This window comes from Phyllostomus hastatus, unplaced genomic scaffold (assembly GCF_019186645.2).
Source record: "Phyllostomus hastatus isolate PE091 unplaced genomic scaffold, TTU_PhHast_1.1 phas_contig_57, whole genome shotgun sequence".
Lineage (NCBI taxonomy): Eukaryota > Metazoa > Chordata > Mammalia > Chiroptera > Phyllostomidae > Phyllostomus > Phyllostomus hastatus.
The window spans coordinates 3,377,504-3,401,745 of record NW_025333912.1 but is presented as its reverse complement, the minus strand read 5'-3'; the positions used below and the strand labels follow the sequence as shown (position 1 = coordinate 3,401,745).

General features: G+C 43.4%; 2 protein-coding genes and 1 long non-coding RNA gene across 12 annotated transcripts in view; 1 reads left to right on the top strand and 2 right to left on the bottom strand.

The window, feature by feature from the left end:
• The window catches only part of CASP10 (caspase 10), a 43,545-nt gene extending 37,896 nt beyond the window's left edge, over positions 1–5,649 (bottom strand). For 2 of the 3 annotated variants that reach the window (XM_045847573.1, XM_045847574.1), the window contains exon 1: positions 556–720. The gene's annotated coding sequence lies outside the window, so the exon portion shown is untranslated. Of the gene's footprint in view, positions 1–555; positions 721–5,518 lie in introns of those variants that run through there. The other variant, XM_045847575.1, reaches the window with a different exon arrangement.
• On the top strand, positions 5,575–23,814 carry LOC123824435. Its single transcript, XR_006786697.1, has 3 exons — positions 5,575–5,710; positions 23,125–23,172; positions 23,660–23,814. It is a non-coding gene; the product is annotated as an uncharacterized LOC123824435 (long non-coding RNA).
• Positions 16,879–24,242, bottom strand: part of CFLAR (CASP8 and FADD like apoptosis regulator) — a 47,679-nt gene continuing 40,315 nt past the window's right edge. For 7 of the 8 annotated variants that reach the window (XM_045847564.1, XM_045847565.1, XM_045847563.1 and 4 more), the window contains 2 exons: positions 18,976–19,486; positions 16,879–17,470 (listed from right to left, as the gene is read on the bottom strand). In XM_045847564.1, the coding sequence (XP_045703520.1) occupies positions 17,332–17,470; positions 18,976–19,486 (650 nt within the window). In that variant the 3' untranslated portion in view covers positions 16,879–17,331. The remainder of the gene's footprint in view (positions 17,471–18,975; positions 19,487–24,242) is intronic. The other variant, XR_006786696.1, reaches the window with a different exon arrangement.

The window sequence follows — 24,242 nt, the reverse complement described above, 5'->3', positions numbered from 1 at the left end:
GACAAGGTACATGATCACTGTACAAGACTTGGTTATTTAGAAATAAGAAACTACTTTCTAAAGCAAAGAGAACATAGCAAAAACAAAACATCAGTAACAAAGAGTGGTTATATCTAGCTGGTATAATTACATAAAATATAAATTTTTTTTCTGGGATCCTGTCTGAGTTTTTCAGATCTTATGCAATGAACACATATTACTTATATTATTAGAAAAAATTCCCATTTTAATGTGATCACCCATAGAGTCTTGGTTTCTTGGAGACATCTTCCTTTTTTAATACATCATATATTTGCCTTGAAGTTTTCTGAAAAACCTAAATCTTTCAGCCAGACTTCTTCTCTTGTTTGCAGATTAGCATATTTCTGCCACTAAAGGCTATGCCAGAGCCTTCCTGGGACTTTTTAAACTTTCATTTTCCCTGGGAAGGCTGATAAATCCAGGAGGAAATAGCACCATTACTGAAAACAAGAGTTTCTGCAAGTTTCTATGACATAAAGCAAGGAAAAATGCTGGCGTCTAAGAACCCAGGGGGGAAAGGTGTTAATTACATACCTTCAAATGAAATTCCACTGATCCCCTGGAAGTAAGTGGTTCTTAGGGATATTGCCTGAGAACAAAGTTTTGAAGAAACTAGAATCCTCTGTGTGCTCCAAGTTCTAAGAAAGTTCCAATTTACGTTGGCGAAAAACTCAAGACTTGTTGCTGGCTATGGATGAAAACCGGATCTCAGGCTTGAGATTGATTTCCTGCTGATGTCATCATCACTGCCTTTCCCTTCCCGCCCCTGGCATTAGGATGATCCTGATTAAACAGCGCCTTCTAAAGGCTTATACACAACTTTCCCAGAGTAGAGCTCAGAACCTCTTTCCCTGGTAAAGCCAGGTTCTCTTACAAATGAACTCCTAGAAGGCACTTGTGTTCTGACCTTTCCTTTTGGTCACTCCCCTCTATCAGTCAAAGAGAAAAGTGTCATTTTTTTTAACCACCTCCTTCCCAGATTCACTTAAGCTTTAAAATAAAACCCAAAAGCCCATGAATAGTAGTAAGCCATCTTAATCTTTTCTCAATAAGTCCAGCTACAAATAAACAAACAAAAAAAATAAGGCAAAAAAGAAGAGGAGGAGGATCTGAAATATACCCCAATTTGAAGTATGTGCAAGGAACTCAACTAACAATGGGCAAAATTAATGAAGTCTCTGCCCTCATAGCACTCAGTCCAGCAGGAAAGAGACTTTAAAGACGTTATTTCTAAGAATAAAAACAATACCTAACACATACCACAATTACTAGATGCCAAGCATGCTTTATTCACTTAATCATCCCAAGTTTCTAAAGTAAATATTATCACAAGGCCCCCTTTTCTTGTAATCCTTGCCCAAGGATATGTTTATTGATTTTAGAGAAAAAGGGTGGGAGAAAGAAAGAGAGAGAAATATCAATGTGAGAGAAAAACATCAATTGGTTGCCTCCCATACACATGCATGTTGAGAATGAATCTGCAACCTAGGTATGTACCCTGTCCAGGAATCTTTCAGTGCATGGGATGATGGCCCAACCAACTGAGTTGCCTGGCCAGGGCCATGACCTCCCTTTTAAGACATGATAACTAAGACACAGAAAGGTTAGGTAATTTTTCAAGATCACAAAATGAGGCTAGTAAGAAAGCCAAAACTTAAACCAGTAAGTTTGGCTGTAAGTCACTGCACTGCATTTCAGCTAATTCAAATGTGCTAAGTCTGGGAAGAAATATAGAATCTTAGAAAGATATTTTATCTCTGAATAAAAGTAAAAATTATGATGTTTAATTAGCAAATGTGTTAAAGTGCCATTTCTGTATCCTAGGCATCATCCAGAGAACTTCAGTGCTTAAGAAAGACAAACCCTAGTGGTGAGGGTTGCACAACAATGTAAATGCACTTAAATCCATGAAATTGGTAGAACCCTCCCATTACATGTCAACAGCAATCAAGACTCAACTACAACAGGCAAGGATACACAGCCCACACAGGGTGGGGGTGGGGTACATGGAGTCCAGCTTTGGTGATCAGAGAGGCTATGCCACTAGACCCTACAGAATACCTACTACACAAGGCCACTCTACCAAGCCTGGGAGACATAGAAGCTCTACCTAATAGATAGAAACACACACAGGGAGCCTGCCAAAACAAGGAGACAAAGAAACAGGTACCAAACAAAAAAAAAAAAAAACAGGAGAAATCTCCAAAAAAAAAAAAGGAAGTGAATGAAATGAATGCAAGCAAACTACCAGATACAAAGGTCAAAACAATTTTTATAAGGATGCTCAAGGAATTTAGTGAGAACTTCAACAGCATAAAAAAGGACATGGAAATCATAAAAGGGAAATAGTCAGAAATGAAGGCTACTTAATGAAATGAAGAATAGTTTATAGGGAATCAAAAGTGGAGTAGATGAAGCTGAGAATCAGCTCAGCACTTTGGAATATAAGAAAGAAAGAAAAAACACCCAATCAGAAGGACAAAAAGAAAAAAGAATCCAAAAAAAATGAGGATAGCGTAAAGAGCTTCTGTGACAACTTCCAACATACCAACATTTGCATCATGGGAGTGCCAGAAGGAGAAGAGAGAGAGCAAGAAATTGAAAACCTATTTGAAAAAATGACATAAATCTTCCCTAACATGGTGAAGGAAGTACACACACAAGTCCAAGAAGCACAGAGTCCCAAGCAAGATGAACCAAAAGAGGTCACACCAAGACATATCATAATTAAAATGCCAATGCTTAAAGACAAAGAGAGAATCTTAAAAGCAGCAGGCCAGAAAGGATTAGCAAGAAATATTCACAGTGATGAAAAGCAAGGACCTACAACCAAGATTACTCTACCAAGCAAAGCTATCATTTAGAATTGAAGGACATATAAAGAGGTTCCCAGGTGACAAAAAGCTAAAGTAGTTCACACTAAATGCTAAAGAGCCCTCTAGAAGAAGAAGGAGAAGAAGGGGGAGGGGGAGGGGAGGGGGAGAAGAGGAAGAGGAAGAGGAAGAAAATATTAAATGGCAATAAATACATATTTATCAATAACTGAATCTAAACAAATGAAATAAATGAACAAACAGAACAGAAACAGACTCATAGCTAGATACAGAGAATATTTTGATGGTTGCCAGATGGAATGGGGGTTGGAGGGATGGGTGAAAAAGGTGAAGGGATTAAGAAGTACAGATTGGTTGTTACAGAATAATCATTAGGATGTAAAATATAGCATAGGAAATATAGTCAATAATATTCTAATAACTATGTATGGTGTCAGATGGGTATAAGATTTATCAGGATAATCACTTAGTTATGTAATGTCTAATCACTGGGGTGAACACTAGAAACTAATATAATATTGTATGTCAAATGTAATTAAAATAAAAGTGATTTAAATTTAAAAATAATAAAGAGAAAATGGATATAACAAGGTCCCTAAATACAAAATAATACATATATTTTTTAAATCCTAAAGGTAGGTTTTGGACAAAGATTTAGAGAATTTCTGATTCCAGGCACAATAAATATCTGTATGCTTCTTGCATATAAAGATGAAAAATGGTTAAAATGGTAAATTTTATGTTATGTGCACACTAGCATATTGGAAAAAAAGATACAGACAAGACCTCAATCTTAGTCTTCTATTCAGTAGTTCAACTATAAATATTTCATTCCTTGGGCCGTATCAGGAGGCAGTTTGGTGAAACTGTCACTTCTTAACTTATTCATAGGTTTTTCAATTATTTTAAACATTTAGCAAGCTCTTCTTATGTGTAAAGCGCTGAATTGGGCACAGTTAGAAAGCAAAAGTGGGTAAAACACAGTGTCTGCCTTCCATAATAATTATTATTACTACCATTTATTGACTCCTTGTTTTCTGACGAACTGTCTGAAGTCAGCAGTATTTTCCACATTCAATAGATGAGGAAATCAAAGTTCAGAGAACAAAGCATGTTGCCATCATCCCAGAGCTAGGAGGAGGTGGGAATTCAGGATTCACACCTGGGCCTCTCTGATTCCCAATCCCATGCTCTTGATCCCAAGGCTATTTATGATATAATGTAATGTCTGTCACTATTGGGGAGGGTGATGCTGCAATGAGGCTTCACCCAAGTGCCACAGGAGACTCAAGGAGCAAGGGATAAATTTAGATGGGGCTGCCTCAGAAGAGGAGGTATTTGAACTAAGCCTGAAAGGTAGAGGCAGAATAGACACCTGAAGTAAACTTAAACTTTTATCCTAGTACTCCTAGTACTCAAGAGAAACCCTTGAACCAAGTTACAGAGGCGAGATTGTGCGCCATGTGATTTATATTCAGCACATTATCCTTCCTTCCATTTAGAACATAATTACTGAGGACATGCTGATGGTGAGCTGATGGAAAGAATAAACATTTCTTAGCCCCTGTTTCCTGACTGGGTCCACAGGAAAACCCAATCACAATCTTTATAGTCTCACAGTGGTGTAAGTCCACCGCTGCCCTGGTGACATAGGGGAAACACTGGACCATTTCTCTTTAGTTCTGCTTTGTCAGGGGACGGTGGTGGCAGTACCTGGCTTTCTTTTATGCCCAGACTCTGGTAAAATTCCCCACCCTCAAAGAATATAAAGGGGACACATGGAACCTCAACTTCCCAGGCCCTTTCCCAGTGTCAGCCTCCTCTGTCCCAGGCATTAGACTTTTCTAGAAGTCCTGAAAAATAAAAATTACTGTGCAGTTACTTCAGAAACTAATAGCCCAGGAAACTCAAGCCCAATAATTGTAGGTTAACTCTTTAGGAATTCTGGGGGGAACTTTCTTTTGGGACTCACTTACCCTGATTTCTCTGAAATCTAGCCATAGCTAGATGACCCTATGGCTTGGAGATGGGCAGGCAAACTATTCTTTCCTATTACACTCTTAGTCATTTTATTCATGCCTATTTTTATCTGGAGTCTGCTGAGCAAAGGTCGGGTTCTGAGGCTGAAACTTTCAAATGACCCTAGCTCTAACATAGCTTTCTTCAGTTTAATCAGTAACTTTTATAGCACTCTGCATCTAGTTCTATCATTTTAAATGATCATATTCAAATTAAAATTCAAAGGAACCTTGAGAAAGTCATGTAAGATATTCTCCCCTCCTGTGAAAATTCTTAAGGGTACTTTTGAAACTTCTCCCCCAAAGGCAGGAAAAGCAACAATCAAAAAGTTACCATTCCTTCTGTGACAGGACATAGCTGAGCAGTAGCCATTCTTAGGTAGGAGCTGACCAGCAGCCTTTCCCAGATAAGCAGTTATCTCAGGGTCATACACTAACCCCTGTTGTAACAGTTGCACTCCTTCCCCTCCTCCTTCTGCCTGTGTAACAAGCATATAAAGAAGCCTCCAGCTTAAGCTCATTGCCCAGAATTTGGATTTTTATCTCCTCTGGGTCTGCATGCATGAATAAACCCCACTTCGTAAACTCCCAGGCCAAGTAGTCTTTTCCTTAACATTTTGGTTCCCTGACCGGGAAATGACTCACACGAGCAGGCTGTTGCCTCCGGTGAAAGCAGCCTTGGGGCAGCTGGTGGGGCTCGGCGGTGATAAGGAGGTGCGAGTGCCCTGGTGATTTCAGGTCCTGAACATCCTGGGCTTCGCAGCTTGGCCCCCGGACCGCTCTTTGACCCAGGCTCGCGGGGTGCGAACTGGTGGAATCTGGGAAGGCGCCAATCTGGTAAGTGCCCCGGGGACCAGGAGCCTGAAAACAAGGACCACTCTTGGAGTGGAAGGAGAGACTGACCACCCCTCAGGCCGGAAGGCCCAGGCAGGGCTCCCACAGCTCGGGCGGGTGGGAACGTAATAAACTCGGTGTGTTTGTGTGAATGACTGTGTTTGTTGCTCCACGGGTGGAAGCCTACGGAGCGTGAGTGAGCCCTAACCTGCGGTTCCTCAGTCTGTCATACGGCATAACAGCTGGGAGTTTAACCCGAATTCTACACGGGCAGCCTTAGCTAAGATGCACCCTAAGTGCCCCGAGAGGGGAGAGGCCAGGCAGGCGACCTGAGAGTCCCTTCCCATGTCTGTCAGCGCCGATAGGGAGAATTCATCATGGGGGGTGGGGGGAGGCGGTCCTGCCACAGTACTATATTGCATGTATGTTGGAGATGGGACAGCAAGCCATGTGGGTAAGCGCCATTTTGGGTAAAATGGAAGATGAGCCATGTGAGTGCCCCGCCATGGAGGGTGGAGCGTGCATGGTTGTCCTCATCTTGGATGACGGGTCACGTGAGAGCCCCTCCATCTTGGAACTGGGCAAGGTGCCAGACTAAGGGCTCTCTTCAGATTATGGGCTGTGTGCCGCTGCTGTGTGGGCACTGCATCAGTCTGGTTCTCTGTGTAACTGGTTCTGATGAGAATGGCTCTGGTTCTGAAGGACATGAACTGAGGTCCAAGGGTGAACATCTGACCTATAGGGTGTTTGCAGGGTCTGAGCTTCAGAAAAGCTGCAGGATGTCCCTGCAAAATCTAGGGAATTTTAGTGGAAGGTACCTGCAGTGCCGGGGACTTTTGGCTGCCACATGCTGAGTTTAAGTATAGTCCTTCCCAGAGTGGGAAAGGAACCAGGATTAAAAGAGAATGATGGTTAAATCTGAATGAGTAAAATTATGTATAAAGAATGTAAAAGTTTTAAACCTGGAGTAAAGGAAGCCTCAACTATTTGTTTTCTGGTTTTGTGGGAAAACAGCGAATTTCTAACATTGGTGTTGTTTCTGACCAGAAACCCTCTGTATTTGAAGACCTGTTTAAGGTCACCTGTAAGACCTAGGGGAAGGTCTCCTGTAACCGGTTGGGGAGACGCCTTTGCCACTCGGGACCCAGGAAGGGTCATTTGGGGCTGATGAGTGCTTTAGCCAGAGGCAAAGCAGCATGTCTCTGCCAAAATACCGGGCCTGAAGGAGCATGTCTCTGCGAGGCACCGATGGACGCATTGGTGCAAGAGAATGCCCCTACCTGTGTATTGTTCTGGAACTCTGTGTTTTGGATTTTGCTCTGTATCTGCTCTAAAAAGGAAATTGAGGATTCCAGGGAAGGTTGAAACTTCACACTCTGTAGGAAAGTAAATAAAAAATATAATATATATAGGAAGGGGGGAGGGTGGGAGGGGGAACTGGATTGGGAGTAAAAAGGAGAAAACTGTATATGAACAATGATTAATAAAAAAAATAAATAAATAAAATAAAATAAAATAAAATAAAATATATATATAAAATATATATAAATGAATAAGGTCTATGGGAAACCGCAAAAAATAAATGGAAAAGTAAAAGTTTTAGGAAGGTATTACTTGGTGTTAGTTAATAATAGAAGGTATAAGGCATGGAGATGCAATCTTGGTGGATATCAGAAGCTGTATGAAAGAAAGAATAGAGGGTTTGTGAGTATTGCAGAATGTCTGGAAGTAAAGGTTTTGAGCTCAGTGGATATCAGAAGGGAAAGATTTTCCTTCACGCTTTGTATTTTTCTCCCTACCTGATCCCTCCAGAATTTGGCATTCTGAAGGAGTGAGCAATAATATAAGGTTTCTTTGCATAAAAACAATAAGACCAGTCATTAATAGTGGTTTTGTTAACCAAGATTTTAACTGGAATGTCACATCTGAAGGAGGCATGTATGGGTTCTGGTCGTCACCAGAAAGCCCTGAGGAACTGGGATTGACTTGCGAAACTAATGTAAACCCACGAGAAAAGCCTGGTACTTTGGTTGGTTGTGCGGTTCATGGAAGCCTTTCCAGGGAAGGAACAAAGGTTGCTTTCATGAAAGATGGCCAAAAAGAAACCTGTGGGCACAATGGAAGCCTCAAGGATTTGAGTGAAACAACTGGTACAGGGGAAGCCAGATGGCGGATGTGTGGCTCAGCTTCTGTGCCCCAAGGGGCAGACTTAGAAGTCAATCTAAAGGTTCCCTATGTGAGTTCCAGCAAAGTGGAATTAAAGATCATAAGTGATCCAGGCTGCTCTTGGTGTGTTTATGCAAATGAACAGTCAAAATGAAAAGTGGAACTCAAAGTAGTCCCTTTAATAACAGTGAGGGTGATCTTAAGGAGAAAAATTGTGGTTCAAGGAAAATCACAGTGCTCAGTATTGGACATCAGAATGATGCAGCTAACTATCTTGAAAGTATCTTTTCGTTTGAAAGTTGAAACTGGTTTTGTAAGATCATCAAAGATGTACAATTTACAGGTATAGAGAACCTGTCAAATTGCCATTGCTAAATGTCATTGCAGGAAAGACCTTGCAACTGAATGTCTTCCCAAAAGACAGTCTCACAGGCACAGAGACTGGTTTGGGGACTATTGTGTGAATTAACCTGTGTGTTCTTCTGTTTTCATAGGACGTATGCCTATGACTTCATTACCTGAGTGATTCGTTGCGATATAGGCCTCACTTAAGGAGCCCATTCTTCATCATCGCCCCCTGAAACTCAACAGTTTGGCTAAACTAAGTGGTTGGGTTGGTGAAAGGTTCGGGCCATCTGTGGGCTTCACTTTAGAACTGATTTTCCCTTTTCTGTCTTGATGGCTTGAACAGGAAGGGTTCAGAAATCTGAAAGGAGGGAAATCCTAATATATTCCCCTCAGCCCGAGTGAAATATAATGGGCCACAAGAGTTTTGGATAGGTGTAGCATACCTTGTACACCTTTCTCTAGATAAGCCATTCTTTACCTAAGCCCCTGACTTTGTCATTTAGTGGTTATGATTTCATTGTGCCTTCCAACTCTGTCCAAATCTGTCATCTCCAGAATATGACCAGGATGCCAATGGTCCAGTAATGTCAGTCTTTGGACACCAAGCCTGCGACTTTCTGGTGATAGCCAACTGACCAGGATTCTGTAAGGCCCTTCCCCTTACAAGAAGGACTCCCTCTGTGCTGCACCCGTCCCCTTCAGGGCACCCCTGACCCACAGGTAGGTAGGACAATGTCCATTTCCAGCCAGAAGTAGTTACAAGAAGATAAGATCTTCGTCCATTGTCCTTTAAAAGAATTTAAAGTGGGTGTATATCTGAAATGACAGATTGTTACAGGGTGCAGCCAAGACAGGGGACCCCAAATGGGCATTTGGGGTGGGGTCCAGAACTCAAGGCGTCCAGGAGATTTTGAGATGTCTTCACCCCTTCCCCCACAGGTGTGAGTTGGGGGAGGGACACACGGAGCAAGAACATGCAGGGCTGTTTTGTATAGCAACAGCTTTGCAGTTAATCCATGGCATAGTCATTTGACACACCTATGGCCTTCGGCTGGTCAGTTAGATATGCTGAATGGCTGTGGCCATGCTCTGGGCCAGGGAGGAAAAAAAAAGACCCTCCCCGCCCAAGATATGACTGAGAGGCAGGTCTCCCTGAGTTGCAGCACCTGCATGGGAGCTCAGAGAGGATTGGCTGCATAACATGGGGCCACACCTGCCCAGACCCATGATGGCAGCCAGACGGGAGCGGGTACCAGCCCGTCCACAATCTGCGGGCCGTCAACAAAGCAGCTGTCACCCTCCACCCGGTTGTCCCAAACCCGTACATCCTCCTGAGCCAGCTTCCCCCAACAGCAATGTGGTTTACCTGCCTTAATCTGAAGGATGCCTTCTCCTGCATTCCTGTGGCACCTTCCAGCCAACCCATTTTTGCCTTCAAATGGAAAGATCCACACACAGTGGTCAAGACTCAGTTGACCTGGACTAGACTTCCCCAGGGGTTTAAGAACTCCCCAACCTTCTTTGGGGAAGCCCTAGCAGGAGACCTGAAGCCCCTCGCTAAGGGGGGGCTGGACCTGACGATTCTGCAGTACGTGGACAACCTCCTCCTGGTGGCCCCATCCCAGGAACAGTGCTGGGAGGGAACGCACATGCTGCTGAAGCGCCTGGCTGAATTAAGGAAAGAACACCAGAAGCACATCCTGAACACACTCCTGCTCTTCCTGTTGAGTTGCAGAGGGCATGCGCTGTGTATCTGAAGTGCCCCCACAGCCATCCACATAGTCCTCTGTCATGGCCCTTCACGGTGCTCCCTCAGGTTCACCTGCCCCAGCAGGCTATGAGCTCCCTCAGGGTTCTGGTGCGTCACCCAGTGCAGCACTCAGCAACCAGCCTTGTCGGAAGTACTCAGAGTATGATCAGGGGCGCGGGCGGAACATGGAACCTTAGCTAAATTCTACCAGGAAACTGGACTGCCCTGGACAGACTTGCTGCTGCTAGCATTGCCTAGGTTGCAGGAATCACCCCTTGAATCCACTACAGCCGGGCCAAAATAGCAGCAGATCCCGAGGACCCGAGGACTAGGCCTGCACCTAGAATACCCATGCTAAGGCACTGGAGGACACCAGCCAGTAAAGAAGACACCAAGGAATGGACCATTGTTCCGCAGGGTACCTGACTTTAATTGGCACCTGCGCAGGAGCATTGGGAATTGGACTAGTGACTGTGACTCCTGCGGAATGGAATCTCGCAGAGCGGATTACCCTAGGAATAGTTTATCTCTGTTTGGTCTCTGCATTTGGGTTTATTGTATGCTTCGCTTAACAAATGCGGCGTCTCAGCCCCAGCCTGCCAATGTAATACCCCCAGGCATAGGATTATGCTCTGCAGTAGAGTGGTCTCTTACTATCTCCCAGGGTCAGCTTTCAGCTCCTCCACTGACAAGCCATCAGGTTACATTCAGCCACAGCAATCCCTCTGCACTTGGGGAGGGAAGGTATACCAGACTGGAGTAATATCCAGGACCATAGGATACCAGACCCAGAGGTGTCAGGCATATGGGACCCTGCATCCTCCAGACCTTGGTCCAACACCTGGGGCCACAGTGACTCGTGGGGCAGCCGCCAAAGTGTTAGCCCTCCAGCGGTACCAACACCAGTATCAGCAGTTGCAACCCTCCCAAGGACCTCAGCCATATAGCCAGGTATATAGTGATGCTAAAGGGATAAAAACACCTTATAGCATCAAAGGGGGGATTGTGACAGGACATAGCTGAGCAGTAGCCATTCTTAGATAGGAGCTGACCAGCAGCCGTTCCCAGACAGCAGCCTTTCCCAGATAAGCAGTTATCTCAAGGTCGTACACTAACCCCCGTTTTAGCAGTTGCACTCCTTCCTCTCCTCCTTCTGCCTGTGTAACAAGCATATAAAGAAGCCTCCAGCTTAAGTTCATTGCCCAGAATTTGGATTTTTATCTCCTCTGTGTCAGCATGCGTGAATAAACCCCACTTCATAAACTCCCAGGCCATCTAAGTTGTCTTTTCCATAACACTACTACTGCATGACTATGATGGTTACTGTCACAGAACCCGTACCTCCCAAGATAAAATTCAAGAAGGATGAAAGTCTGTGGACTCCTATAGTGGGGGCAGGTGGTTACTTCAGTTCCTAGTACCCAACAGTGAATGGGCGAGAGTTTGGGGATGGCAGGGTAAAGATGTAGGAATTGATCTGAATATCTGCAGAGGGAGCCGAACAAGCAGGAAATATTTCAAAGGAAAAGATAGGAAACAAATGGTAAGTTTAATAGAACAAGTCTGAAATCGGAAGAGATGACAATGCCAAATCTTAAAACAAAGTTTGGGAATCAAAGTGGAAAGGCAACCTAAAGAATGGGAGAAAATATTTGCAAATCTTATATCTGATAAGAAACTAGTATCCAGAATTTATAAGTACTTACAACTGAACAATAAAACAGGTGATCAATAAAAAATGGGGAAGCATTTGAATACATGTTTCTATAAGGAAGATATACAAATGGCCAATATGCACGTGAAAAAATGTTCAACATCGCCCTGGCTGGCGTAGCTCAGTGGATTGAGCACGGGCTGTGAACCAAAGTGTCGCAGGTTCAATTCCCAGTCAGGGTATATGCCTGGGTTGCAGGCCATGACCCCCAGCAACCGCACATTGATGTTTCTCTCTCCTTCTCTCTCTCTCTCTCTGTCTCTCTCCCTTCCCTCTCTAAAAGTAAATAAATAAAATAAAATAAAAATGTTCAACATCATTAGTCATTAGGTAGATGCAAACCAAAACCACAATGGGCCCTGGTCAGGTGGGTCAGTTGGTTGGAGCATCATCCTATAGGCCAAAATGTTGCAGCTTTGATTCCTGGTCAGGGCACAAACTAGTCTACAGGTTCGATCCCCAGGTGGGGCGTGTATAGGAAGCAACTGATCAATGTTTCTCTCTCACATCAGTCTCTCTCTCTCTCTCTCTCTAATCAATAAACATATCCTCAGGTGAGGATTTTAAAAACCATGATGAGATACCACTTCATGCCCAGTAGGATGGTAATACTAAGAAAGACAAACAATAACAAGTGTTGGCAAGAATGTGGAGAAATTGGAACTCTCACACACTGCTGGTGGGAATGTAAAGTAGTGCAGCCACTTAGGAAAGCTTTTTAGCAGTTCTCAAAAAGTTAAATATAAAGCCATTATATGACCCAGCAATTCCACTCCTACATATGTACCCAAGAAAATTAAAAAACATATACCACACAAAAACTTATTCATGAATACTCATAGCAGTAGCATCCGTAATAGCCAAAAAGGTGGAAGCAATTCAAATTTCCATCAATAGATAAACAAAATGTGGTATATCCATACACTGGAATATTATTCAGCCATAAATGAAATTAAACACTGATATATATTCCACAACATGGATGAAAACATTATACTAAGTGAAAGAGGTCAGACACATAAAGTCTTATGTTGTATGATTCATTTATATGAAATATTCAGAATAAGCAATGCAGGAACACAAAGTGGATCAGTGGTTGCTAGGGACTGGGAGCAGGATGAATAGGGAATGGTGACTAACAGGTGTGGGTTTCTCTTTCTTTCATTCTTTTTTGGAGCGTGGGGGAGAGAAAGGGAGACAGAGACAGAGATTGTTTGCTCCACTTGATTATGCATTCACTGGTGGACTCCGGTATGTGCCCTGACTGGGGACTGAAGCCCAACCTTGATGTATCTGGACAACATTCTAGCCAACTGAGCTACACGGCAGGGCAGTATGGGATTTCTTTTTAGGTAGATGAACAAGTTCTGAAATTAAATCATAGTGATGATTGCACAAGTGTAAATATACTAAAAACCATGGAATTGTACACTCTAAAAGGATGAATTTTATGATTTGTGAATTATATCTCAATGAAAAAAGAAAAAGAGATTTAGGATATGCCACAATCACACGTCACAACCTGTGATAGCTCATTTTATTTATCAACTCAATGACTAAAGGATGCCCAAAGAGCCAGTATGTATTATCTCTGGGCATGTCTGTGAGGGTGTTTCAGAAGAGATAAGCACTTTCCATCAGTAGACCAAGTAAAGAAAATCTACTCTCACCAATGTGGGTGGGCAACATCTAATCCAAGAAGGGTCCAACAAAAAGGAGGAAGGGCAAATTCTTCTTCTTCTTCAACGAGGATACTCATCTTCTCCTACCCTCAGATACTAGAGCTCCTGGTCCTCTGGGCCTTTGGACTCCAGGACTTACAAGAGTGGTTCTCTGCCACACTTTCACTCCACACCATCCCTCATCCCACCCTCCAACCACAATCTTATTGTGTATGCACTGGAAAATCTTTTGTTCAAGATTTTATTTATTTATTTTTAGAGAGAGGAGAAAAGAGAAAGAGAGGGAGAGAAATATCAATGTTTGTGAGATACATCAATTGGTTGCCTCTTGCACTCCCCCAACTGCGGGACCTGGCCTGCAACCCAGGCATGTGCCCTGACCAAGAATCGAACCAGCAAACTTTTGGTTTGTGGGATGACTCCCAACACACTGAGTCACACCAGTCAGGGCTGCACTGGAGCATCTTGAAGGTTTTAAGGAGGGAAGTGACAAAGCTGCATTTAGGGAGATTCTTTGGGTTGCCACGTATGAAATAATTGTAGGATTGAGAAGCTAGGGGCAAGATAAGTGAGAAAGCTGTTACCTTGGTTCAATGAAGAGGCCCACTATGTTTACTGCAGCATTATTTACAATAGCCAAGATGTGGAAACAACCTAAGTGCCCATGAATGGATGAATAGATAAAGATGTGGTACATATTTCAATGAAGAGGTAATGAAGGCAGGGAAAGTATACTGACAGAAAAATGTGAAAGACATTATAGGTACAAAACCAATGTGATTTGGAAAACTGTTGGATGTAGAAACACAAGAGAAGGTGGAGGAGGGTGAAACTGATGTTCTGAGATGTGATTCACTGAAACTGGCAACAGGAAGAACTATTTGAAATAGAGGCTGTTTGCTTGCTTGCTTGCTTGCTTGCTTGTAATGTTTGGAGTAGGTTGAGTGTGAGGTGACAGAGAGAAACTCAAGTGGAAACATCTGCCAGAAAGTTGCAGGGTGAGATTTGAACTTAAGAGACGAATCTGGGCTAGAAAGATACATCCTTTTAGAGGCATAGCAGTAGTAATTTAAGCTACAAAGTTGTCAATAGAGAAAAAGGAATGATCCTTGGGAATATCCACATTTAGAGATCAGGAAGAGAAAGATACCAAGAAGACTTGGCCAGAGAAATCCTTGATACAACTTATATAGTAAAATACCCTGGAGGAGTAGAAAGGGGACAATAACCCCGTAGAATTCAAGGACCACTGGTTTGGTAGTTAAAGTCAATGCCACCCTTGGATCTTGTATATTTGGTAGAATGATTAAGGTGAAATCCAGATAGCAGAGAAGTATGAAGTAAATGGGAAGTGCAGAAGTGGAAGAAGTAGACACTTGCCTCAAATTTATATAAGACAGTGGTTTAAAAGAGAGAAACTCCTGGCTGGTGTAACTCAGTGGATTGAGTGCGGGCTGTGAACCAAAAATGTCGCAGGTTCGATTCCCAGTCAGGGTACATGCCTGGGTTGCAGGCCATGACCCCCAGCAACCACACATTGATGTTTCTCTCTCTCTCTTTCTCCTTCCCTTCCCTCTCTAAAAATAAATAAATAAAATCTTTAAAAATATTTTTTTTAAAGAGAGAAACTTTTCTTGACAGGGGAATCAAATCTTGGCTAGACTGAAGAATCAAAGACAAAGGGAGAGATTAAAGTTACAAGACAGTTTAAATAATGTTCAGTCTTGAAAGAGGATTGAGGTATGCCAGAAGAGGGACTAAGAAGGGAATGGGATTCCTAGGTCTAGGATAGGAAGTTCTTACCAAATAAGGAGAAAAAAAACTTTTTCATATCATCATTTAATCAGTGAAAAACTGAATGACTTAAATATCACACAAAGACATAGAGATACAGATATAACTCAAATGAGGGAACACTATGAAAATAGTATTCTACTTATGTGTGAAGTAAAATAAATATATTGTGTTTACATATATTAGAAAATAGGACCCTTTACAGTAATTTTTATTTTTTTAATTACAATAATATACTCTGTATAAAACAAAATAATACAATTAATACAAATATCATTTTACTAAAATTTCTCCATATTCCCCGAAGATGGAGCACTTCAAGCCTCTTAGCATTCTAACCACAGCATCTTCTACTTCCAGCTCACCACTGCTCCTCACTTTCCACTCCAACTAAAAGTTCCACTCAAGGTTTCTAGAACATGCCTTATATTTCTTCTTTCTGTTCTTCCACTTGATTTGTTTCCTCTCTGGCAACATATTCTCTTCTCCATTTCAACCTGCCAAAAGCCCACCAACTTTTCAAGGTTTGGTTCAACATTTCATATAATAAGGGCTTGGTGATGATGAACTCCTTTAACTTGACCTTATCTGGGAAGCACTTTATCTGCCTTTCCATTCTAAATGGAAGCTTTACTGGATAGAGTAATCTTGGATGCAGGTCCTTGCCTTTCATGACTTTGAATACTCCTTTCCAGCCCCTTCTTGCCTGTAAGGTCTCTTTTGAGAAATCAGCTGACAGTCTGATGGGAGCGTCTTTGTAGGGAACTGTCTCCTTTTCTCTTTCTACTTCTAGGATCCTCTCCTTAATTTCAGTTTTGGGTAATGTAATTATGATGTGCCTTGGTGTGTTCCTCCTTAGACCCAACTTCTTTAGGACTCTCTGAGCTTCCTGGATTTCCTGGAAGTCTATTTCCTTTGCTAGAATGGGGAAGTTCTCCTTTATTATTTGTTCAAATAACTTTTCCACTTGTTGCCCTTCCTCTTCTCCTTCTGGTACCCCTATAATTCGGATGTTGGAACATTTAAAGATGTCCTGGAGGTTCCTAAGGCTCTCCTCATTTTTTAAAAATTCTTGTTTCTTCATTCTTTTATGGTTGGATGTTTCTTTCTTACTTCTGGTCCACACCATTGATTTGAGTACCAGTTTCCTTCCCATCACTATTGGATCCCTGTGCATTTTCCTTTATTTCACTTAGCATAGCCTTAATTTTTTCATCTAATTTGCAACCAAATTCAACCAATTCTGTGAGCATCCTGATCACCAGTGCTTTGAACTGTGCATCTGATAGGTTGGCTATCTCTTCATTGCTTAGCTGTGTTTGTTCTGGAGCTTTGATCTGTTCTTTCATTTGGGCCATTGTTTTTTTTTGTCTTAACACACTTGTTACTATGTGAGGGGCAGAGGCTTAGGTATTCAGCAGGGCGGGGCAACCCAATCACTGGGTTGTGATGCTGTATGTGGGGGCAAGTTTGAGAGGGAACAATGGTGCTTGCTCTGCTCTCCATCAGATTTCAGTCCCCTCTGCCGCTTCCCACAAGCAAATTGGGCCCTTCTGGTACTGGTACCCGGGTGGGTGGGCTTGTGTATCTTCTAGGACCCTGTGGGTCTCTCCAACTAACTCTCCTGTGGGGCTGGAAGTCTCTCCTGGCACCTCAACCCCAAGTGTTTTCAATCAGTGCTTTTAGGCTTTGTTTCCTGGTGCTGGGTCCCTGGGTTGCACGGTCTATCTCGCTGCCCGTTTTCACCTGGTTTCTCTACACACAAATGTGTGACTGCAGACAGCCAGCTGCCTTGCATGCCTCACTGGGTCTGCTCATTGCCTCCCCATGCCCAGGGTCTGCTAGCCACCACCTGCACACCTGGGGTCTGCTGACAGCCGCCTGTGCCCTGCACACCAGAGTCTGCCAGGCACCGCTTTTCCTGCTGCAACCCCTCTCCTCCGGCCACTGACTCCGCCTTCTTACCGGTCGGACTTCCGGACTTCTGGACAGTTCAATTTTCTGTCCTGGTTGTTTTTTTGTTACTAAATTTTGGTTGTGCTTAATTTTGGTTGTGCAAAGAGGCACAGTGTGTCCACCTACACCTCCATCTTGGCCAGAAGTCCTCCAGCAGTTTCTTCTACCAATTCGATCTCTGCTGGTTTTTGCAGCCAGAAGAGTCGTTGGCTTTTCAATTGCAGGAGAGAATGAGTTCTTTTCTCAGGGTATGCTGCAGACTGACGTAGTACTTCTCCTTATCAGACACTCCTCTGTTCCAGTTATATACACTGTCATTCAGTTCAATGTGGAGTTCCACAAGTGGTCGTCTTCTGGAGGGAAGGAGAAAGGCAAAGATTGATGCCATGCAAATACCAAAAACAAGACAGACTGTCATTAGGATGAAATGAGCCAACTGAGGTGAAAGTGCTTTGAAGTTGCTCATTTCTACTCTACACGCTGCTTCATGAGTGATTCAAACAAGCTTGCAGCACTTTGGCCCAGTGACGTTGGTCCCCTCCCCAAGGGACCACTGAGTCTTACTCTGGAGACACACCAGCTAAACGACGACCCACCTGGATTGTCTATGCAAATGCAAGACTCATGTAAAAAGCCAGTGATACCACTGGCCCACCAAGCATCTACCTTGGAGGACGAACTCAGTCGCTCCTGCTCTAGCACTCCCTGTACTGCTGAACCACCAATGAGGGACTGGGGGCCGCAGGCCACGACATCTATTCCTGGGGTCCCCAGAGCTACAAGGGAATGCACTTCACAGATGGCTCAGAAATATCATTCTAAGTTGTAACTGGGAAGTAAGTGAAAAAAGATTGCTAATCTTACATGTGAGTTACAGGGTGGGTCCATCAGCTTCAACGGAGATGAGGTTACTAACGCTTCCCTTAGAAAAGAATTCTTGCCCATAAATATCAAAAACATCTATACAATAAAAACTTGCAGACCGGAACAGTCAGGTACCATTTTTTACTTATCAAATTGTCAAGACTTGGGAAAATGTAAGAGCACGCAGTGTCGATGAGAACTTGGGGACGCAGGCTCTCTCAGACAAAGCAGGGAGAACTGTACTGGGGGACAGTCTGAGAAGAACATCAAAGGCTTTAAAAAATGCATGTCATTCAACACAGTGATCCCACTCCCAGGAATATTCCCAAGAAAACAAAGATCAACACAAATACTGAGCTAGAAAGATATTAATACTTTCTTTTTTGTGAAAGCTTGACACAATCTAGTGACTTGAAGATTGAACAAGTAAATTATGTTAGAGCCATATCATGGGTTACTGTGCAGACATTAAAACAATGCTGTAGAAATGTGAATACTGACATGTAAAAATTATGATATACTGTTGCACAGACTAAAAGCAGATTATAAAGTAATAGTAGGTGATGATTCTATTTTGGCCTTTAAAATATTAATATATGGTTGTGCGGGTATCCAAAAAAGATCAGGAAGGCAATATACCAAGGTTTGGTTAACAGAGGTTGGTTCTGAAAGTAGGACTATAACTGCTTCTTACGTTCCGTTTTCAGCCTCTATTTTTAATGACTTTTTCCAATATAGGAGTATGTATCACTTTTGTAATTAAGAAAAAAACAATGTTTTTGAAGATAAATATCCAAACTATAAGCTGGCTACTAAGTGACCTCCTAAAGCTCAAAGTGTTTATACTCTGCACAGGGTCTGTATCATACTCCTAAGGCAACTCCAACAGGGAATAAAAAATCCTCTTTCCTCTCTGCCAAGAGGGGCACCTCCGTATCAGTAGCAGGAAAATAAATGAGTGGTCTAGGGGTCAGCCATGGCCTGCGTGATTCACCTTTCTTGCCACAGTTTTTTGGCGAGAAACTGCAGGTACACGGATGGCGAGATGGAGGGCCGCTCCAGCAGAGACACGTCTGCTTTGCACAAACTCCAGAGGAAGTCAGCTTCTCGGTGAACCATGCAGGGCCCAGGCTGCCTTGCCTTGGAGTCCACGTTGTTCACTGCTGGCCCATCCACCTCCAGGATGCCACAGTCCTCCGGATGGTACTCTGTCTTCACATAGTTCTGAATGAAAAAGAGTTTTGGCTTTCCTACGAGATAAGGGCACATGTCTCCCATAAACATCCTCCTGATGTGATCTAAAGGTAACCCTGAGGGAGACGGATCCACACCAAACACGCTGTGGGAGCTCCCTCGGCTCATGAGGACACACACGAAGCTGTCGTAGTCTTGGTGTCGAGGCATATGGGCAACTTTGTGGAGAATCTGATTTATGTTTTTCATAGTCAGAAGCAAGAAACACTGGACTTCATAGCCCAGGGAAGTGAAGGTATTCTGAAGAAGCTCTGGGGAGAAAAAAAACAGACAAGTACATAAGAATGGATACATCTGCAGGGCTCAGATCCAAACCTAGATCCAAACAGCTGCAGAAAGGGTGGCATGGGTCACGAGACCCCTCACCACCACCTGCTGCAGGACGATCTGGAAGCCCCGAGTCATTTCCAGACTCTCCAGTTCCTTCCTCTCATGACCTGTTTCCCAGTATAACCTCCAACCAAGGGTGAGAACCCTTGGCCAAGATTTCCTACAGTGTCCCCAGAGCTTCGTCTAGTTTCCAGGAATCCTGGACTGACTGACTCCAGAAGCTGTAGAACGCAGCAGGAAAATCAGACGGAGTCTGCTGACCTAGCCCTGCGGAGGGACAGCGTGATCTTTAGGAAGCAGGTCTTCCTAGCTCTAAATGCGGTGAAATCCACCCTATGAGAATGCCATGAGGACTAAATGAGATAATACAAATAAAGCTCCTGGTGCTCAATGAAAATGAGTTCCTATTCTCTTTTCTAAAATGTTTGTGTGCATATTCTAGAAGTCTCTATAGCCTTGGAACCCCAGACGCTCTGTGAAGTCCACTTCTTTCCCGTCTGCTCAGTTTACCTTCATTGGAGAAATAAACACAGCCTTCTGAATTGTTTTATCTTTCTAACAGTGGAGAGACATCTTCCTCTTCCTCACTTGAAAACTCCACACTCTTTTGACCCATCCATTTGGTTTCTGTTCCTTGTCTGAGAGATGCCTCCAGATTTTATTCATTTGCAGGGCAAAAAAAACTGTTCTGTCCAAAGCCCAGAGGCTAAACAAGCATCTCCTAATTCAGGTTGTCACCCACACTATTAGCTCATGAACTTCTCTGGGTTTGTTTCCATGTCTTATGATTACCAGCCCATCTCTCTTCTTCCCCTGGGGAATGGTCTTCCAGAAGCCTATCACTGCATTCACTCCAAACCAAACAACACAACAGTAATTAGAACAGACATTACTTCCCGTCTTCCTTTCCAGAACAAAGGGATCCCATCTCCCACTAGTTTAGGCATCACAGAAAAGCATCAAGAGGAAATACATAAATGAAGCATAAAAATATAGAGATATTCCCTTTTCTTGAATGTGAACCACACTTGGTAACTCATTTCTAATGTGTAGAACATGACAGGAGGGATACTCTAACTTCCAAAGCTAGATCCTGAAAAGGATGTGGCTTCCACCCCGTTCTTTCTCTCTTTTGAACTGCTCACGCTGGGGTAAACCAGCTGCCATGTCCAGAGAACACTCAAGCAGTCCCGTGGACAGCCCACATGAAGAATGAAAACCTTGCATCAACTCCCCAGCCATGTGGGTGACCACCTGAGAAGAAGATCCCCTAATCCCACTTGAGCATCAGATCACCTGGGCTGACATCTGGACACTCACTCCTGAGACAGTATGGGCCAGAACAGCCCAACTAAGCCACAGAAACTGGGAGGGATATTAGTTTTGGTCTTCTAAGCCGCTACATTTTGGAGTGGTTTGCACACATTATTAGATAAATAAGTCATCAGCTCAATCCTTTGGTCTCTCCTATCAAGAAAAGGGAATGGCAATAACCAAGACTTAAGACTACAGTGGGACTACTTACTTTTCTCCCCTGCCTAGCCCACAGGTAAAGCTGAAATAAATTAATTATGTATATCACATAATAATGAAGAGATATAAAGAAGGTGCCAAGCTCCTTAAAACCCTATGTTAAATAAGTGTTATCAGGGAAATAAAAGACCTGATACACGTGTTGCGGATATTCTATTAAGTAACTCGCATGTCTTCACAGAACCTCAGTGCAGCAGAAGAGGCTCCGCAGCGCTGCCCCTGGCCAGGGCTCCGAGGGGCGGGGGCAAGGCCTCCGTTCCCAGCACTGCCTTCAAGACGAAACCCAGGAGTGCACATCAGGAATACCTGGACTAGGTCCTCGGTTCCATCATCGCTGTTTCATCCCAAGCGATTTCTTTCAGGACTCACCTCTCTCTAATCATGGAATATTTTCTCCTCTAGGGGGCAGAAGCAAATAGGGGAATACTAGGCTCAACGCTTTGTTTGTTATCTCAGAATGGTTCACTTTCAAAACCCTCTCTTGGCTGATAGATTTCCTCCCTTATCAAAGTCCTTGAAAGAAAACAAATACCAAATGATATCACTTATAAGAGAAATCTAATGAACAAAATAAATTAATAAGGAAAACAGAACCGGAGATATGGAAACAAGGAACAGACTGACAGCTGCCAGAGGGAAGGAGGGTGAGGGATAATGGTGGAAAGAGGGGAAGGGACTAGTCAAAGAACATGCATGAATGACCCACAGACATGGACAACGGTGTGGGGACTGACTGTGGGAGCGGGGCGTGGGCTGGGTGGAGGAGGACAAAGGGGGGAAAACTGGGATAACTGTAATAGAATAAACAAGAATAATTTTTTAAAAAGAAGTACAAATGGGTGGTTTCAGAACAGTCATGGGGATGTAAAGTACAGCACAGGAAATATAGTCATTACGATTGTAATAACCATGTATGATGTCAGACGGGTACTAGATTTACTGGGCTGATCACTTGGTAAGTTATATAATGTCTAATCACTCAGTTTTACACCTGAAACTAATATAATATTGTATGTCAAGGGTAATCAAAAAACAAAAACTTATTAAAAAAAAAAAAAGGCTAAACCAAGCGCTGGCTGGCATAGCTCAGTGGATTGAGCGCGGGCTGTGAACCAAAGTGTCGCAGGTTCAATTCCCAGTCAGGGCACATGCCTGGGTTGCAGGCCATGGCCCCCAGCAACGGCACATTGATGTTTCTCTCTCTCTTTCTCCCTCCCTTCCCTCTCTAAAAATAAATAAATAAATCTTAAAAAAAAAAAGGCTAAACCAAAGAAAAAAAAAGGAAGAAAGCCACAGTCTGTCTTTCCATGCTGACACACAGAGGAACTGTCAGCACATGACAAATGCTGACTTGTGCCTTCCACCTCCTCACTTCATCTGGCTCCCTGTTCTGGCAGGTTCCTGCAGGAGGAGCGGCTGTCATGCGGCAGTGAGCAGGCAGCTGCATAGCACAGGGTAAAAGAGGAACCAGTCTTGGAACTGACAAGGTCCGAGTTTAAGTCCTGGCTCTTCACCCTACTTGCTGAGTCTGAACTTTGCCTAGTCCTGAAAGAGAGCAGCTTACATCAGCAGAGGGGCTGGGAATCTGAGGTCAGGGCACGAAGTCCTTACCACATAGAACAGGAGAAAAAAGGCTAAAGCTGGAGGTGAAGCCAAAACCCATACAGGTCCCCAATGCCAAGAATAGGACAATAAAAACTCAAATCTGGATGGGGCCTCTGACCAAGACAGAGCATCCTTTAAATATCCCTCTGGAGAGAGTCATTCAAGAGACCTGCCTGAAATCATTGAGGCTGACGTTTCCCCTTAATATCACACCTTTCCTCTATCAGACAGTGAGGCAGCGTGGTGACTGATGTCAGCTAGGAACAGCAACGTTCTTTGCTGGGCCAGCAAGAACGCAGAGATAGTCCAGGCTAGTTCACAGGATCAAGAGGGTAGTAACAGCGTGACAAGTTACAGCCTTAGTTTACTCTCGTCTATAAATTGGGATGAATACTAATGCCTACACTATGTTCCTCAAAAGGTGGCTGTGAGGACCCAGTGAAGTTTCTGTCAAGATACTTTGCAAACTGTGAGTGCTTACAACCATATCATAACAATTTTAAAGAAAACAAAGGCAGCCATTTCAAATCACAAATCACAGAGCCTGTAGGGCACCTCTCCCACGGAACCCAGAGAGGTCTCTGTATTCGAAACTAAAAAGGTTCAGAGCAGTCAGATTCTGTTTCCTTTTATAGCATCATGACCTTGTCCTTTCTTTCCCACAAATAGGGAAGAAAAACTCGGGGGCTGAGGAGAATAAAACTTCAACAACTGCAGTTCTCATTCTACTCCCCCTGGAAATCCCACTCATGACCCAGACCTTTCTTTGTTAACTTGAACTGTTTGTCAGAAACCAACTTTCTAATATGATGCGGGGTTTTTCAGGCTGTGCAGTGCAGTTAGTACAGGTCTGGTAAGTGAAGGTGATGGGGGGCTCAAGAGTTGGAACACTTTAGTTTAAGGTAAATAGTTAATAAGTCTAGTAGGTAATGCATATGTTAAAACTGTTGTTTCAGGAACTTCAGATTTGCCCCACCACTCCCAGAACAGACAGCTGACCTCCTGGGGCACCGCCAGATTTTACTGCATGGGGAACAAGTGGAGGCATCCCAGCCACTGTGTTCCAGATGACCACCCACCCCTGGGAACAGCTAACTGCCCAGGACGAGAATGCTACAGTTTCTTTCACCTAATTTTCCCTGAATTTCAAAACCCCTCACCATACCTTGTTTATTCCCTGTTATAAAAGGCTGGCTTGGAAAAAAATATATAAGATGGTTTTATTAGAGTGCCAACCCACCATCTTCTCAGATTGCCAGCCATCCCAATAACTACCCATAAAGATTCAATCCCTGTCTCTTACTGAGTTTGGCACGTGACAGGCAGCACGAACCCTGGTGTCTTTTCCTGTTTCAAAGGGTCAGCAGCATCTGCAAAGCATCTCAGCAAACTACCTCTGGGCTTTCACATTTCCTGCTGCTCTGTTAGAAGACGAAGTTTATTTATTCAAGATTTACAAGGGAAATAGCATCTGCTAGAAAAAGCAAAGTCTTTGCTTGGTTAATAAGTGCAGAAAAATCTCCAAGCTTCTCAGAAAGA